This window comes from Erinaceus europaeus, chromosome 8 (genome assembly GCF_950295315.1).
Source record: "Erinaceus europaeus chromosome 8, mEriEur2.1, whole genome shotgun sequence".
In the NCBI taxonomy this organism is placed as follows: Eukaryota; Metazoa; Chordata; class Mammalia; order Eulipotyphla; family Erinaceidae; genus Erinaceus; species Erinaceus europaeus.
The window spans coordinates 8,358,080-8,377,768 of NC_080169.1; the positions used below are offsets into that span (position 1 = coordinate 8,358,080).

Sequence of the window (19,689 nt, forward strand, 5' to 3'; positions counted from 1 at the left end):
GATCTCTAAATTTCCATGTAGGAATGAAACCATTTGGTTGTCATCTTTCATTTCTTATTTAGCTAAGCATAATCACCTCCAGTTCCATCTAACTCATCCCAAAATTACACAGTATCATCCTTTTTGATTACAGAGTGGTATTCCATGGAGTATAGATCCCATGACGTCTTTAGTCGGTAATCTGTTGATGGGCATGTAGGCTGCTTCCACTCTTTGACTGTTGTGAATAATGCAGCTATGAGCATAGGGGTGTGTATGTCCCTTCTAATTAGTGCTTGAGTGTCCACTGGATAAATACCTAAGAACAACAACTTTCTTAACAACTCATCTATCTATTATTGCATATCTGGTTTGCTTCCAGGTGTGGGGGGATAATAAGAGTAGGAATTTATTTTGCTACCTTCCTCTAGGGAAAGTTCATAACTCCTCACCAGTTTGTTAAAGAGATCCACGCAGCGGGTTGAGCGCACATGGTGCCAAGCACAAGGACAGGTGTAAGAATCATGGTTCGAGCCCTGGGCTCCCCATCTGCAGGGGAGGTCACTTCACAGGCGATGAAGCAGGTCTGTGAGAGAGATCTTTCCCCCTCTCTGTCTTCCCCAACTCTCTCCATTTTTCTCTGTCCTAACAACGATGACAACAATAACAACAATAATATCCACACAACAATAATAATAATAAAAAAGCGATCCATGAATGGCTGGCTGAATAGCTTACTTGATAGCATGCTGCTTTGCCATGGTGCCACCTATGTTCAAGCCTGGAACCTACCACGTTGAAGCTAGCTTTGGTGCTGTGGTTTATCTCTCTGCATCTTGACCACTACCACTGCCACTACCACTGCCACTGATACTGCTGCTGACACTACTGTAAAGAGCTCAAAATATTAGTTTTTGAGCTTTTGACAGTCTTGAACTCTGTAGCAGGCTTCTTAGGAGGCTTAGAAAAGTAATGCATCAGATAAAGTTCCCGCTTTCCAAGAGCTTATAAGACAGTGAAAACACCTAGCTGGACAATTAAGAAAATCAAGTGAAACCTCAAGTGGTTATCTGGTATTTGGGGAAAAGTTAGAAGGTAAGAAATATTTTTCTATTAATTTTCTTCTTTCACTTTTTTTTTTTTTGTGCCTCCAGAGTTATCTCTAGGATGGAGAAATTGAAAGAGGAGGGGAAGATAGAGAGGGGGAGAAAAAAACAGACACTTGCAGATCCCCCTGTAGGTGCCGGGGCTCAAGCCGGGATCTTTGCACAAGTCCTTGCACTTGAACTATATGCACTTAACCCAGTGTGATACCTGACCCCTCTTCCCTCACTTTTAAAAACACTTCAGGTGTGGAAATGAGTTTTGCTTTATTGTCAATGTTCACAAAAGCCACAAGATGGCGAGGTTGCTCCTTAAATTTAACCTTAGTGGGTACGGGGGATGGAGAGAGAGAATGTGGGTGTTCTTTTCTGATTTTTATATACCCTTAATTTTACTTTCTCTATTGAATATAAAACAAAACTAATATGCTCATTTTTTCCCTCTTTTTCCCCCTTAACCTTTTTCTTTAACTTAGATTTTGATCATAGTTTTTTTTTGGACTTAAAAGGGTAATTAAAAAGAACTCTCTGGATCCCATACTTACATCTTGTAGCTTTTTTTTTTTAAATAGCAGTGTATTTATTTAATAGAAACAGAGGGAAATCAAGAAGGAAAGGGGAGGTAGAAAGGGAGAGAGAGAGAGAAACACCTTCAGCACTGCCTCATCACTAATGAGGCTTCCCCTGCAGGTGGGGTACAGGGACTTGAACCCGGATCCTTGTACATTGTACCATGTAGGCTCATCCAGGTGCACAGCTGCCCACACCCCATCTTGCAGTTGTAAATGAAATTATTAATAATTTACTCTTCATGTTTTTGAGAGAGTAATTTTGGCAAAATAACATTTTGATATCAAATTCCATTTTAATACTTTTATATTTATTTTTATAAATATTTGTCGATATACTGGTTACCAGTATTTAAAATAGGTAAAGTAAATATATGTTAAAAAATGGAATAGTTTTTAACTCATACCTGTTTTATTATGTATAATAATATAATTTTTTTATTGATTTAATAATAATCGACAAGACTGTTGGATATGAGAGGTACAATTCCACACAATTCCCACCACCAGAACTCTGTATCCCATCTATTCCATTGGAAGCTTTCTCTTTCTCCCTTTGGGAGTATGGACCCAGGATCATTATGAGGTGCAGAAAGGTGGAAGGTCTGGCTTCTGTAATTGCTTCTCTGCTGGACATGGGTGTTGGCAGGTGGATCCATAATCCCTGGCTGTTTCTATCTTTCCCTAGTGAGACAGGGCTCTGAAGAGGTGGGGTTCCAGGGTACATTGGTGGGGTAATAATATTTTCTTATTGTCGGTTTCTAAAATGCTTTTCTAAAATGAACAGTAACAGTGCCCCAAGTACAAAAGCCTGGAGTTTTCCTGGGGTATTAAAAAGCATAATTGCAATGCCCAGAATATTTCAACATTTCAGCTTACCTCTAGGCAGTTTTCTTTCTGTTATTCTCATGTGTGTGTGTGTAAAGGACAAGATATTCTCACTATTGATTATTGCACATTTATTGTCAAAGCACATTGAGTCTTCAATGTAAAATGTAATTCTACTAGAATTTTCATAAGAAATTTGTTCAATAAATATAAATATTGCCACTTTCTAGATGAGGATATTGAGAGTTGGGGAGATTAAATGAATTTTCAAAGACTGAGTTAATGGTAGAACTGTAATTTGAATTCAGCTTTCTCAATATTGAATCTCATCCTCTTATTCTCTATGCCAAATTGCCTCCATGAGAGTCACTATTTATATTTCTACTTGGAAGTTATAATTTAAAGTAATTAAGATATTTGTGCTTCTCCTTTGTTGGAAGCTGAATAAGAGAATTTGTATCACAAGGCAACCATTATGGTACACTTTTATTTAGCAAGCCATTTGTTTCTCTGAGTATATTTTCCTGCAGACCTTTATTTAGAAGACTCCATGTGGAATTGTGCTGCTGGTGAGGGGTATTGGTTTGGGATTTGGACTCCTGGCCAGAAGCTTGAGCACCTGATTTTCCCAGCCTGGAGTAAAAAGAAACCTGATTCCTTCTTTTAACTTTCTGTTGAGATGATAGGAGGTTTATGAAACTGTATTATGTTTTATTCTGTATTATGGTGGAACTTCTCTCTTCAGGAAGCCTATTTTATGCTGGGTATATGCCAGGGTTTAGATACCATTGTATTGAAGACTAGAGGCTTGGTCCAAGGAATTACTTTAGCACTATAAACTAGATACCTTAGAGTATAAATTTACTCTTAAATTATGACATTAATTTCTACATTTATGTTTGGAGACTGTTCATTTCTTTTTATGCTGCTTTCTTATCCTATTTTTGTTTTTCCAGAGGTTAAAAAATTTTTTTTTGTTTTTGAAACTGGGAGACAAACCTGGCAGACTTGGAATTTTTTGTGACTGATATAACTTTAATCAAGACTTTTTAAAAAAGGGATTTTATCTTTATACAGTATATATATATATATATATATATATATATATATATATATATATATATATATATGTTTTTTTTTCCTTCAGGATATTGCTGGGGCTCGGTGCCTGCACTATGAATCCACTTTTCCTAGAGGCCCTTTTTCCCTTTTTTGTTGCCTTGGTTGTTGTTGTTATCGTTATTGTTGCCATTGTTGGATAGGACAGAGAGAAATCAAGAGAGGAGGAAAAGGCAGAGATGGGGAGAACAAGATAGACACCTGCAGACCTGCTTCACCACTTGTGAAGTGACCCCTCTGCAGGATCCTCGAACCTGGATCCTTGTGCCAGTTCTTGCACTTGCGCCATGTGTGCTTAACCTGCTGCACGCTACTGCACAACCCCCCTTTATACAGTAATTTTAATTAAAAAGAAAACACTTTGGAAAAAGATTTATCATGAATAACTATTGAAATTGGGTGGTATGTATTTTCTATTTATATTTCCATTTGTTTACATGTATGTATTTTATACTTGTATTTATTATATGGTCATCTTTACTTTTGTGTGAAAATTTCCAAAATAGAACATAAAGGCTAGACATTTTTGTGACACCTTCATCAATAATGGCACTAATAACCATAAGTATTATTTAACTTGAACTATTTAAGTTTAATACTAAATATGAGTTTTATCTTAATAGTTGTATCATACATTTATATCTCTCTTTTTTTTGGTCCAGTTTTGATGAGCAATAATAGGCAACTAATATTGGAATATTTAAAATATATAATGGAGCATTATATATGGAATTCCCAAAATCACTCTTAAGAAAGTGTAAACTAGCAGCTGCCAAGGACTAGATGAGAGGGAGGAATTGACAAGATGTTTCCCGAACAGTGGAAAACTTTTGGCAATAATAGAAATGTGACCTGAAGATCTAATGTACATCATTGCATCTATAGTTAATACAGTATTACATATTTGAATATTGATGAAACAGAACTTAGGATTTTGGGCAGAGGGTAGATAGCATAATGGATATGTAAAGAAACTCACAGGCCTGAGGCTCCAAGATCCCAGGTTCAGTTCCCCGCACCACCACCATAAGCCAGAGCTGAGTAGTGCTCTGATAAAAAAAAAAAAAAAAGAACTTAGGATTTCCTCATCACAGGAAAAAAGCTAAATGTGTGGCATAAGATAGCTGGTATATATTGAGTTGTTGGAAAATTCATGACATGTTTTTCTCTGCAAAAATGCATCATGACTCTTCTGAAAGCCCAATATTTGATGGTGGTATATATATATATATATATATAAAACTCACATTATGTACTTTAAATATTCCAATATTTGTTGTCTATTATTCCTCAACAAGACTGGACAAAAATTATGCTATTATGAACATAGGTATGCACCAATCTTTTTGGATGGTTGTGTTTGGTTGATTGGGATCATCTCTCAGGAGAGGAATAGCAGAGTCATAGGGAAGGTCTACTCTAGCTTTCTGAGTTCTCCAGATTGTTCTCCACAGGGGCTGGACCAATTGACACTCCCACTAGCAGTGCAGGAGGGTTCCTTTGTTCCCACAACCTCTCTAGCATTTGTTGCTGCTACAAAATTGTTTTTTAAAAAATGCAATAGTATTGTTCTTGCTCACTATCTCTGCTATTATTGTCTTAGGGTATGGTCAGACAGGTCCACTGTCTCATCGTGCTGGTTATGACGCTATTGCCTCTGCCGTATCTGGCCTGATGCACATCACAGGACCTGAGGTAGGTATATCTCTCCGGATTATTTGTAAATTTCCCCTGTGTGTTCCCAAATTGTTCCCTTCATTAACACACAGGCTTAACATCAAGTTAGTTTTAGAAAGGAACCAGTGAAAATGAATGATAATGAGAACAAAAGTTGGTGTATTACACCAAAGTAAAAGAACGACTCTGGGGGCAGGTGGGGGTGGAGTGTTCAGGTCCTGGAATATGATGACAGAGGAGAACCTAGAGTGAGTTAGATTGTTATGTGGAAAACGGAAACGTTACACATGTACCAAATACTGTATTTTACTGTCAACTCTAAACCATCAATCCCCCCAGTAAAAGGAAAAAAAAAAATAAAGGAAAAAAAATATGAACAAAAGTGCAGTCCATTCCTTGCAAAACAGTGGAAAGTGAAGAGAGAGCATACTGTCATGGTGGCGGTGACCAGCTGTTTTTGTGAGAATTTGCCCACTAAGGACAACTCTTATTCAATGTTGTGTCCTAGTCCTCATACAACATATGCTCTTTTAATGTTTTCTAAAATACTATTTAGCTAATTCAATTTTCTAATACAAATCTAATTTTACGGCTTGCCTGAGATCTGTTGATAAGGACTAATTGTGAAGGGAAGGCATCAGAAATGTACCAGAGTGAGACTTCAGGGAAGTAGTGAAATCTGAGTGATAGACCCTGGAAAGGTAGATAGGATTTATATGGTGACTTAGATGGTAGCGATTACTGAGTGAACAGACTGGGAAACAAGAAAGAGTCATGCAAATTAATGGAAGAACAGCAGACCAGTTGCAGAGGAGGAGCTGGAAGTTAAGGTTTCTGATCATTGGAGAGAAAATAAGTTGAGGTCCTACTTTGGATTATTTTCATGATCCAGTAAGTAGCTTTGCATTTAGAGAGGCTTTTCAGAAGGGGAGCGACATGATTTAAGTTGTACTTTAGGGCAGGGAAGATAGCACAATGGTTATACAAAAAAGATTTTCATGCCTGAGGCTCCAAGGTCCCAGTTTCAACGAAAATCATCAAAAGCCAAAGGTGAGCATTGCTGTGAAAAAAAAAAAAGGTACCTTATTTGACCCATATTTACTGGTTGGATTAAATCAAGTTTATGGAGTCTCTTATCTCCCCTGTTAGAAGAAATCAGTTATACACAGAAAATGTTCTTATATTGCTGCCTAAAGGCACTGTGTTGAACTTAATTTAAATTTTATTTTTATTTTATTTATTATTATTTTTATTATTTATTTATTTTCCTTTTTATTGCCCTTGTTTTTTTTATTGTTGTTCTTGATGTTATTGTTGTTGGATAGGACAGAGAGAAATGGAGAGAGGAGGGGAAGACAGAGATAGGGAGAGAAAGATAGACACCTGCAGATCTACTTCACCGCTTGTGAAGGGACTCCCCTGCAGGTGGGGTAAATTTTATTTTTAACAGGCACTATATACACAAAATTCTAAATTGACAAGAAATAGAAAAGATATGATCATGGAGTTTACATATAAATCAAGACTCTTTTAGGAGTGAAAAAGGACTTTACATAATAATACTGGAGCATAAAAACTAGGCTTTACCACATATAAAGAGTCTATAGTATAAATATTATTTTATAATAATCATAGCCATTATTATTATTACTTTTATTGCAACCAGAGTTATCACTGGGGTTCTGTGCTGGCACTGTGAATCCATTGCTCCAGGCGGCCATTTCTCTCAGTCTCTATCCAATAATAATAAATAAATAAAATATTAAAAAAATAGAATGTCTCACTTCTAGATTAATGAAAACATAAATAAAATATTTTTTAAAAAGGATAGTAACAAGGAAGTGGTCCCTGAGTGGTTTTGTTTGGGCTCTTTAAATCTGCCATGTGGATTTGAAGCCCTGGCAAATATGCCATCCACAGTAATACAGTGCTGCATTTCTGCTTTCTCTCCCTCTCCTCCTTTCAGATAATGATGCTCCTTTATTTAGTAAGATATTCTTTGCTGAAAATTGTTGAATTATTTTGCTGTAATAATTGTTTTCTGTGGGAAAGCCAACTTTCAGTGACTAGGTTAGCTCTACTCCAGAAGTCTCTGTTCTATATTAACTTTTTAAAAAGTATTTACTTATTTATTTATTCTCTTTTGTTGCCCTTGTTGTTTTATTGTTGTAGTTATTGATGTTTTCGTTGTTGGATAGGACAGAGAGAAATGGAGAGAGGAGGGGAAGACAGAGAGGGGGAGAGAAAGACAGACACCTGCAGACCTGCTTCACTGCTGTAAAGTGACTCCCCTGCAGGTGGGGAGCCGGGAGCTGGAACTGGGATCCTTATGTTGGTCCTTGCGCTTTGCGCCACCTGCACTTAACCCGCTGCGCTACCACCCGACACCCTCTGTATTAACTTTTAAGAAATCAGTTTTTTATATAAATCACAACATATTCAAAGAGGAAGAGACACCTGCATTTTTACACAAAGTTCTAAAATGTAGAAGGGATAATATTATCCTCTGTAAGAATAATACCTTTGGTAGTATCAAATGGGATTTTGCTGATTTCCACAAATAGTGTTTTGCTTTATGTATTTGAGGATAAATAAGTGCAAAAAATGCTAACTTCTTGACCTGCAAGTATATATAGTCACTAGATAAGAACCCTTATCCTCCCTTGGAAGGGTCCCTAGTCTTTATCCCTCTGGGAATATGGACCAAAGATCTTTATAGGGTGCAGAGGGTGTGAGTTCTGGCTTCTGTAATTGCTTCTCTGCAGCATCTCAGTTTGATATAGTCATATTTATTTATTTTTGTTTTTATTTCTCTTACTATTGGACTTGAATCTTCAAGAAAATTTCTGAAGTAGAGATTGTGAACTGTTCTGTCTATATTTTCTTCTATGTATTTGAAGGTTTTTGCTCTAATGTTTATGTTTTTGATCCATTTGGAGTTGACGTTTGTGCATGGTAATATGTGGTGGTCCTGTTTCATTGTTCTGCATGTTTTGTCTCAGTTTTCCTAACACCATTTGTTGAAAAGACTCTCCTTTCTCCATATGCTTGTTTGTGTTCCCTTGTCAAAATTTAGTTATACATAGGTATAGAGGTTTATCTCCTTGCTTTCTACCCTGTTGGTCTGTGTGCCCATTTTTGTTCCAGTACCAGACAGTTTTGATTACATAGACATGCGGTATGATGAGAGAAAGTGTGATTCCTCCATTCTCGTTCTTTTTTCTTTTTTTCTCTCATTGTGATGATTTCTTCTTGATTCCTTGCTTCTGGTATAAAACTTAAAGATTTTTACTTCTTTCTCATTTACAAAATTTACATTTGATAAAACTGATCTTGATCTTTCCCAATCTAGAAATTTTTAGATCATTTCCTATTATGGTTAGGGGAACAAACAAACAGAATCTCACTAGATGCTTTCTTTTTTTATCTCTTCTTTTTTATTTAATTTTTTATTTATAAAAAGGAAATATTGACTAAACCATAGGATAAGAGGGGTACAACATCACACAATTCCCACCACCAGAACTCTGTATCCCATCCCCTCCCCTGATAGCTTTCCTATTGTTTATCCCTCTGGGAGTATGGACCTAGGGTTATTGTGGGATGCAGAAGGTGGAAGGTCTGGCTTCTGTAATTGCTTCCCTGCTGAACATGGGTGTTGACAGATCGATCCATACTCCCAGCCTGTCTCTCTCTTTCCCTGGTGGGGCAGGGCTCTGAGGAAGTGGAGCTCCAGGACACATTGGTGGGGTTGTCTGTCCAGGGAAGTCTGGTTAGCATCATGGTAGCACCTGGAACCTGGTGGCTGAAAAGAGAATTGACAAAGCCAAACAAGTTGTTGAACAATCATGGACCTAAAGGCTGGAATAGTGCAGATGAAGAGTTGGGGGGGGGGCTCCATTTTGTAGATAGCTAGTAGGCATATTTTAGTTATATTCCAAAGGGCCTGTGGCTATACTAGTGGTTTGTTTTTTTTTTTTTTTTTTTTTTGCCTGAGCCTGAAATCTGATATGCAGGCAGATCCTAATTATTGTCTGGGGAGGTGATGTCATGGCTGGCAGAAGGACCAGAAAGCTGGATCAGGGAAGAGAGTAGCTCCCAAATATGGGAAAGGTGTATAAATATTGTTGACTGTAAACCCCATCAATTAGATGTGATCTGGGGTCCATATTCAGCTTAGGAGCCTATGTGTGACCTCTGTATCCCTGTAGATCTGAGCTCACATTCTATGGTCATAAGTAGGAACGTTCCAAGATGCCCCAATATCAGGACCCATCATCCTCAGGTGTAGCATAGAGTATATTGTCCAGCCTCCCTTTGGAGAATGGAACATTCTCTACCATTGTTGATCCAAGTTGAGGGCAAGGTTCTATGAGGGCCCACAAAGGGGTCTATTGTGTTGTTCCTGATAGGAATGACCTGTATTAATGGAGAAAGGGATTTATTTGAGATCTAGGCCCATCATGTCTGTCTGGGAATCTCAGGACTCGCCGAATAGGGCCCCAGCTGATGGGTTGGCCTGATAGTGACTAACGAGTCATTGTTAAAGTATGCCAGTCTCTTGCCCTTATTCAGCTTTTGCAGTCCTTGCTTTGCTAAGGTTAGCTTTGGAGTGAGTGAGAGAACTGTAATAGGAAGTAGGTGAGGAGGGTATCTAAGTCTAAGTAGACACTATTTATCTAGGTTTTGGGACTTTGTTAGGAAGTGAGCCTCCTGGAATGGAATTAGAGAATACTATGAAAGGAAAAGTCTCACCCAAGTAATGAGGGTGAAGGGTTGACATTTAATGCCTGACATCTCTGGACACAGTCTGAAGAGAAGCATGCTGAGGAGGTACTCGTTGCGTTGATTAGGTTGGGATCAGCGGATGCAATATCATTTGGTATCAACTGAGAGAAACATGCAGGAAAGTGAGTCTCACCCTAGAGGTTCCAGGATTGGGGGAAATATAGGCTCTATAGAGGAAGTGGGAGGTTCCTGCTGTCTTACGGTTAAGAAGACAATAGATAGTTATTGCTATAATCATATTATTTGGCAACTGGGTTAACTTTGAAAAATCATTTTGTTAGGATTTGCTGTATCATACACAACATCACCATAATCACTATAATTTATGTCCTTTGACATTATTTGTATATAGCTGTGCCACCAGTTCCTTCTGTTCTCCCTGGTCTAGGTTTTTTTTTTTTTTTTTTTTTTTAATTTTTTTTTTATATTTATTTTATTGATTTATTCCCTTTTGTTGCCCTTGTTGTTTTATTGTTGTAGTTATTATTGTTGTTGTCGTTGTTGGATAGGACAGAGAGAAATGGAGAGAGGGAGGGGAAGACAGAGAGGAGGAGAGAAAGACAGACACCTGCAGACCTGTTTCACCGCCTGTGAAGTGACTCCCCTGCAGGTGGGGAGCCGGGGTTCGAACCGGGATCCTTATGCCGGTCCTTGTGCTTTGCGCCACCTGCGCTTAACCCGCTGTGCTACAGCCCGACTCCCCCTGGTCTAGGTTTTTAAGAGAGTCAACATATGAAAGATTCAGCCTATATATTAAAAAGATTCCGTCAAAAACAAGGATAACAAAAAGGAATAAATATAAAAAAATTAAAGGAAGACTCAATCTGTGATTTAAAAAGTTTGAGACATTCAGTCAATTTTTTCTCTCTAATATTAATTAAATAGTGGTTTATATGACTACAAATTGATAGGAGTGTACATGATCACCATTCCCACCTCCAAAAGACTGCGTCCCACCCCCTCCCACCCACCCCATGAGACTGAACATTCACCCTCATCGTCAACCCAGAGTTTTTACTTTGGTGCCCTACTCCAAGCACTAGATACTTTCACGGTTTGTCTTTTTTAGTCAGCCTTGATTTGCTTCAATCTCTCACATTCAGTACTTGTTTTAGTTATCGGGATTTGTTTCAGTTATCCAGATTATTTGAATACTATTCATAAGAGTGAAGTGGTATCTCTCTGTTGTCTTTATTTGTATTTCTCTGATCACCAGTGACATGGAGTACTTCCCCATATGTCTGTTGGGTTTTCGGATCTCTTCTTTGGTAAACTGTTCATATCCTCTCCTCACTTTTGGATAGGGCTGTGTTTGTTGTTGTTGTTGCTGAGTTTGGTGAGCTTTTTGTATATTTTGGTTACTAACCTCTTGTTCGATGTATGGCACCCAAAGATCTCCCATTCTGTAAAAAGTCTCTTTATTCAGGTGGTGGTTTCTTTTGTTGTGAAACTTTCAATTTGATGTAGTCCCACTGACTTTTTTCCCCCTTGAAAATAGAACTGACAAGTAAATGTGAATACATGTCTTGTTGATATTTTTGTTTTTATTTATATCCCCATCCAATATTTTTATTTCATAAATAAATAAAACAGACAGAAAAGAATTCTACCAATGTTTTCCTCTAAATATTTGATGGTTTTAAAAATAACATGACTAGAGGCATTATGCTTCCAAATCCTAAACTATATTATAAGGCTACTGTAATAAAAAAGCCTAGTATTGGAGGAAAAATAGATATAGTGACCAGCGGAATAGAATTGAGCCTAGAAATAAGCCCCCACATGTATGGACATCTAATGTTTGACAAGGTATCCAAAATGTTAAATGGAGAAAGGATAGCTTCTTCAACAAATGGTGTTGGGAACATTGGGCTGAAACATGCAGAAGAATGAAATTGAACCACTTCATCATACCATGTACAAAAGTGAACCAAATGGATCATGGATTTTCTTTCTTTCTTACATAAGCAGAGAGAAATTGTGAGAGGAAGGGTAGATAGAGAGAGAGTTAGAGAGAAAGAGAAGCACCTGTTGCATTGCTTCACCACTTGTAAAGCTTCTCCTGCCCCCTGCAGGTGGGGACCAGGACCTTAAACCCTGGTCCTTGCACATGGCAACATGTGTGCTCAACCAGGTCTACTCCTGCCAGGCCACAAGTAGCCTTAACAGTTGTTCTTAGCATGTCTGTATGTTACTAGCATGCCTATAAGGAGACTAGCCTACATCTTTTGCCTTTATTTTCTGTAGGAAAACCTCCTGCCTGACAGGTAGTTGTACCTCTGAGGATTAGCTCACTTAACAGCAAGTTGAAGCGGTCTGGGAGGTGGTGCAATTGATAAAGCTTTGGACTCTCAAGCATGAGGTCCAGAGTTCTAACCCTGGCAGCACATGTACCAGCATGGTGTCTGGTTCTCTGTCTCCTCCTATCTTTCTCATTAATAAATAAATAAAATCTTAAAAAAAAATTCAATATGGGATGATCTCACTCATGGACAAAATCTGAGAAACACAAACAGAAAGGGGAAATGCGAAGTAGAACTCAGACTGGGTTTGGTGTATTTTACCAAAGTAAAATCTCTGGGAGGGGTGGGGGGCTTTCAGGTCCTGGTGCATGAGGGTAGTGGTGGGGGAACTAGGCTGGCAGTGAGAGTGTTTTGTGGAAAATTGAAAATTTTTACATATGTACCAATAACTTTATCTACAGTAAACCTTTACTTCCCCAATAAAAGGTAAATTAAATTATTTCCTTTTTTAGTGTAAAGAAATTAAACTATACTGAGAAGGAATGCCAAAATCATTTAAAATGTTTTATTTAGCTTGGTTACTAAATCATTTAAAATGTTTTATTTAGCTTGGAAAGGTGATAAAGATGGAAAATATGCAATAAATATCAATATATTGTCACCCCCCACAGATAGCCACAATAGTGGTTTGCTGTATTTCTCTTGTGTTGATATGTGTATTTGATTTTTTCTGCTATTTAACTTTTGAATATTTGAATAATAATATGATGGTTTTCATTTTTATCTTGTTTTCACAATGTAACATTCAAATCAGGATGGAGATCCAGTTCGCCCAGGAGTAGCCATGACTGATCTTGCCACTGGCCTATATGCATGTGGAGCGATAATGGCTGGATTAATACAAAGACGCAAAACTGGAAAAGGACTGTTCATTGACTGTAACCTAATGTCATCACAGGTACAATTCAAATAATATCTTAGATAATGTTGTGGAAACATGCATTTGAATTTTATCCTGTGGTCGTATATGTAAAACACAAACAAACAAACAAAAGCCAGATAAATAAACAAGAAACCACTACAGAATCTCCTCTGTTTTGGTATATCAGGTTGTGTCATTTAGTTGTTGTTGAACTGGAATTACAAAGGCCTTTTGTTAGAATAGGTCTGTCAGGAATTGTGAAAAGGAATATAATCATTCAGTTTGATTTCATTGTCATATGAACTCTGTAACTTCCTTTCCATTAGAGTTCTGGATTTTTTTTTTTTTTGAATCGTATACTTCTAAAATTTGCAAAGAAAGATTATAATATGATAAATATCCATTGAATTAGAGTGCTTATTACCAACTAATTATGTGATGATTTGCTTTTGCCAAACATGGTAGCAGTGATTTCTTTCTTTCTTTTTTTAATTTTTATTATCTTTATGTATTTATTGGCTAGAGACAGCCAGAAATTGAGAGGGAAGGGGGTGATAGAGAGGGAGAGAGACAGAGAGACACCTGCAACACTGCTTCACCACTTGTGAAGGTTCTCCCCTGCAGGTGGGGCCCAGGGTCCTTGCACAGGGTAACATGTGTGCTCAACCAGGTGCACCACCACCCGCCCCCCTTTTTTTTCTCTTGATCATTTCTGGGGCTTTAGTGCCCTGGATTGACTTAGAAAGAAACAGAGATGGTAGGTTGAGGAGATACTACAACACCAAAGCTTCCTTCAATAAAGTTGGGGGCCAGCCTCGACCGGGGTTGTGCAGTTGGGAAAGCAGGCACACTTGAATTACTTTGCTGGCTTTGTCATTTATTTAATCTTGTGGGTAATCTAGTGAAGCCTATACACCTTTGCTAAGAGTTACGTTTTCATGGGCTGCTGAGATGGCTCCCTTGGACAGTACTCTAACCATGTGCATGGCCCAGGCTTGAGTCTGGCTTCCAGTGCATTAAAGGAAGCCTCAGTGCTGTGGTCTCTTTTATTCTCTTTGCCTCTGCCTCTGAAAAAAAAAAGAATTAAGTTTTCATATATTTACAATGAGATAATTAGGATTACAGGGGAATTAAATTATATTGAAATGTAGTTGTTTCAAAGTAAAAAGCAATTTTGTATTATATCATAGATAACATTTACTAATGGGAATAAGCCACACATCTTATCAGTGAGTCTACTGCAATTTTGAAGTAGTATTTAGCAAAAATGACTAAGATTATGTATTAATTTCAATATATTAAGAAAACATGTATTATATTTAATTGATAATCAAGTCATCAGTATTGTTACTTTTTTGTTGTTGTCTACATTCATAAATGTAGAAAATGCTAAATTTTAGTTAGAAGTTGAGGGAAATAAAAGCATAACTATTTTTTTCTATTAAACTTAATTAATTCCCAAGATTCTGTTTATGTACTCTGTACTAAGAACCTTTGACTTAAATAGTTATCAGTTATGCTATGTCAGATACTAAAATTGTAAAATAGAAGGGTTGATTCACTCTCAAATTGACATTTTGCCTCTTTCCTACTTGGTCAGATTCAGATGCTATACCATATATGGAAGCTGATTCTGAATAGGTAATTTTTTAAGGGTAGAAAAAAGAAATGCCTAATTTGTGCAAGAAGACATTTTACTGTGGGAAAAGTTACTTTATAGACTGAGACCTCAGCTGGGAATTTCAAACTTGGCATACATGGGAAAATAGTAAATTTGGAACTCTGCTTTAGAGATTTAAAAAAAAAATTATTTATTTATTTATTCGATAGAAACAGAGAGAAATTGAGAGGGAAAGAGAAAATAGAGAGCTAGAGAGACAGAAAGACACCTGCAGCACTGCCTCACTGCTTGCAAGCTGCAGGTGGGCACCTGGGGCCTGAACCTGGGGCCTGGAACATTGTAACATGTGTGCTCAACCAGCTGCTCTACCTCCTGACCCTGATGTTTTTCTCTTAAGAAAAATTAGGGAGTGTGCAAAGTTAAAAAAAAATCATCGGTGTGGTTGAAGATGAAACAGTTAGTTCTTGGGTTCTTTTTAAAAAAATTATTTACTTATCAATGGATAGAGATAGAAATTGAGAGGGGTAGGGAAATAGAGAGACACCCACAGCCCTGCAGGCTTCACCACTTTTATCTCTGTTTTACTTACAAGGACACTGAGGTTGAAAATTTCAGCTGCTTGAGCAGCAAAATCTTCAAGGAACTCTGGTTTCTGATGTCTTTTTTTCTCTTTCCCTTCTTTCCCTTCCTTCCTTTCCCTCCCTCCCTCCTTCCCTTCCTTCCTTCCATCTTTCTTTCCTTCTTTTCTCTTTCTTTCTTCCTGCCTTACTTCCTCCTTCCTTTCATTCCTTCCTTTTTTAAAAATATTGTTTTTTAATTTTTATTTATTTATTGGATAGAGATAGTCAGAAGTTGAGAGGGAAGGGGAAGATGAGAGGGAGAGAGACATGCGCAGTCTTGCTTCACCATCTGCAAAGCTTTCCCCCTGCAGGTGGGGCCTGGGGGCTCAAAACCAGGTCCCTCCACTCTGTAATGTTGCACTCAACCAGGTGCATCACCACCTGACCTCTGTCTGGTCTTTCTTTTCCCTAGTTTCTGAAGGCAGATGTTTTGACCATGAAGGGCCAGAAAAGTTTCAGTTTTTCTAGGCGATGCTTCAGGGAGAACACAAAGTGAATAAGAGGCAGAGGAAACAAAAGAACATTCAGTCGCCACAGAAACCTACCTATCAACCTACCTATTGTCCTTCCCAAAACTCATCAGAAGATAGTACAACACAGAGGATCCTTAAGCATTACTGTCTCCTTTTCTCTAGAGCCACTGAGTGCAATCATGAATGTCACCTTATATAAAGCGTTCTGCTGAAATATAGGGATTTTGTTTTATTATATTTATTTTTGCCTCCAGGGTTATTGCTGGGGCTCGGTGCCTGCACCACGAATCCACTGCTCCTGGAGACCATTTTTTCCCCTTTTGTTGCCCTTGTTGTTTTATCATTGTTGTGGTTATTACTATTGTTGTTGTTGTTGCTGTCATTGGATAGGACAGAGAGAAATGGAGAGAGGAGGGGAAGACAGAGAGGGAGAGAGAAAGATAAACACCTGCAGACCTGCTTCACCGCCTGTGAAGCGACTCCCCTGAAGGTGGGGAGCCGGGGGCTCGACTGGGATTCTTACTCGGGTCCTTGCGCTTTGCGCCACATGTGCTTAATCCGCTGTACTACCGCCCGACTCCCAACATAGAGACTTTATTTTATTTTATTTTTATTTAAGAAAGGATAAATTAACAAAACCATAGGGTAGGAGGGGTACAACTCCACACAATTCCCACCACCAGATCTCCATATCCCATCCCCTCCCCTGATAGCTTTCCCATTCTCTATCCCTCTGGGAGCATGGACCCAGGGTCATTATGGGATGCAGAAGGTGGAAGGTCTGGCTTCTATAATTGCTTCCCCGCTGAACATGGATGTTGACTGGTTGGTCCATACTCCCAGTCTGCCTCAATATAGAGATTTTAAAGTTTAAAATTTAATGTTTAATGTAAGAGAGAGGTCACAACACCATTTCATTGCATATGTGGCTGAAAGGGTTCAACCCAGGGTCCCACATATGAAGAGCCTTACCCACTGAGTCATGTCCCTGGCCACCTCCTTCTGCATTGAAATGGTTCCTTCTGTGTAATCCTCCACCAGCATTATCTTGTACATTTATTAGGATGCTTTTCCCTGTTTGCCTTTTATTGTTAAGTTGTTCACCAGATTGCTTTGCCTGTTGGGAGGCAGGTTTAGAAAAACAGCATTTGGAGTTGCTGGATTTTTCGTTAACTGAGCACACATTGAGTCTCAGGCTCTGTGCTGACTAGGCTGAATGGGATGTGCCGCGTCTAGTTAAAAGTTAGTAGCAGAGCCAGTTAAAATGTATGGGAGAGTTAGAGGCAATGAATATTTTATTTGTGTGTGTTTCCATACCTTTTCTTTTATTCCTTTTTTAAATGAGTGACTTAATAATGGTTCACATGATTATAGGATAAGAAAGGTATGATTACACATACTTCCCACCGCCAGAGTTCCATATCCCATCCCCTCCACTGGAAGCTTACCTACTCTTTATCTCTCTGGGGATATAGATGAAAATTCTTTATGGGATGCAGTAGGTGGAAGGTCTGTCTTCTGTAATTGCTTCTTTGCTGAACATGGACACTGGCAGGTCAAGCCATACCCCCAGCCTGTCTCTGTCTTTCCCTACTGGGATAAGGCTCTGGGGAGGAATAGTTATTTTTTAAAAAAATTATTTATTTATTTGATAGAGACAACCAGAAATTGAAAGGAAAGGGGGGAGATAGGGAGAGAGACACCTGCAGCTCTGCTTCACTACCTGCAAAGCAGGTGGTGATTGGGGGCTTGAACCCAGTCCTTGCACATTGTAACATGTGTTGATTAACTTAAGCTCTTCTTTATATGCCACCCAACCGCAGCTGAAGCTGGGGAGAAGTGATTTCCCCATAATAGCTATTTTTTGGCCAAAGGGAGATGGACGCTGGGGAGCCAGTCAATAGACTTACACTATATTAACATTTTTTCCCCAAGAATCTAATGCAGTAAAGGATGTGACAAATTCTTTGTAAATCTGAAAATATTCTACAGATGACTAGCATTAGTTCTGTTTAGTTATTGAAAAGATACCTCAGTGTTAGATCTATGCAGAGATTAAAACACTGGTAAATCACATGATTATTATGATTTTTTTTCATAATAGAGAAATCTTGACTAGCTTCATTTAATCTCTCAGTTTCAGATAAGATTTGTGGATTCTAGATTCAAAAATCAAACCACAAAATGATTAAAATCTGTTTAATGTAACTGGAAATACTATTTCTAGATACTTTTCAGAGCAACATAATCGGAAACTTTACCTTTTAAAAGTATGAATTTATTTTCATTTAATATAAAAGATCATCCATATTAACAAAAATAACAACTGAACTTAATTTCAGCTGCCTGGAAAATGAACACAATTTCATGCAATGATAGAACATTTTTCTACTCATTTTTGCATTACTTAGAATGACATATGAATGATTATATTGAATAGCATTTAATATCAGTTGCTAAAAATGAAATTTTGTACTCTCACTTCTAAAAGTATACAATAGACAAATTATACTTGATTTGAATAGTAGCTAATCATTAACTCAGAGATGGTTATTTCAACCACAACAAGCTATTTTATTGTAAAGACATGACAGTTCCTGGGAAGTGGTTTGTAGTGGGCACCAATTTTTTTTAATATAGTTTTAAGGCTATAAACTTTTAACCCTTGTAATAAAATTCTTTGATTTTTTAAAAAATATTAATGTGATTTATAGTTGTCAACTGAAAATTGTCTAACGTTAGCATCTAAACAGTATTCTTTAAATGATATTGGTAAATATCAAGGAAGTGGGTTTGGATGTGGTTCCAATTACTCTGTTGCTCTCATTCTTCTATTGTGGCTTACAAAAATATCTTTTGGAAGTTTTAATATCCTTCCTGTACTTAATTGTAACCAGGCCCTCCCTAATTACTTCTACAATGAGCTAGCTTTTTTAGCACCACGCTTCCATAGTTATTTTCACATATATAATATTTTGGCATTTTTGACACTGCTATTGTCTTTCTATTGCTCATAGTTAGGTCAGATAAAAATTGAACTCATTATTATAGGATATTTCTATGGGTAAACTTTTAAATTTCAAATACGTTCATCTGAAATCTATCTACTTGTATTTGTAGATACACCTGTGTTTCTGCTTTTTTTAAATTTTATTTATTTATGAGAAAGATAGGGGAGAGAGAGAAAGAACCAGACATCACTCTGGTACATGTGCTGCCAGGGATTGAACTCAGGACCTCATGCTTGAGAGTCTAGTGCCTTAGCCACTGTGCCACCTCCTGGACCACTGTTTCTGCTTTTTTAAAAAATATATATATTTATTTATTATTGGATAGGACAGAGACAAATTGAGAGGAAGGGGGAAGGTGAGAGGGAGAGAGACAGAGAAGACACAGCCCTGCTTCACCACTTATGAAGCTTCCCTCCTGCAGGTGGGGAGCAGGGATTCAAACCCGGGTCCTTCTGCCCTGTAACATGTGAACTCAACCAGGTGGCCCCCCTGGGCTGCACATCTGTCCTTGGACATCTAGGATGCTTTCAGGTTTGAGCTATTACATATTGTGCTGTTATGAACCTAGGTGAACATAGATCTCTTTGGATGGATGTCTTCCTTTGGATATATCCCTAGAGAGGAATTACTAGGCCATAGGTTAGGTCCATCTCTAGTATTCCAAGAAGCCTCCAGGCTGTTACCCACAGCAGTTGTGCCAACTTGCATTTCCACTACCAGTGTAGAGGTTCTCTTT

General features: G+C 37.9%; 1 protein-coding gene across 1 annotated transcript in view; it reads left to right on the forward strand.

Moving 5' to 3' along the window:
• SUGCT (succinyl-CoA:glutarate-CoA transferase) overlaps positions 1–19,689 on the forward strand; it is a 144,366-nt gene that overhangs the window by 64,620 nt on the left and 60,057 nt on the right. Inside the window, exons 7-8 of the mRNA XM_060195770.1 lie at positions 5,202–5,293; positions 13,121–13,264. Coding sequence (XP_060051753.1) covers positions 5,202–5,293; positions 13,121–13,264 — 236 coding nt within the window. The remainder of the gene's footprint in view (positions 1–5,201; positions 5,294–13,120; positions 13,265–19,689) is intronic.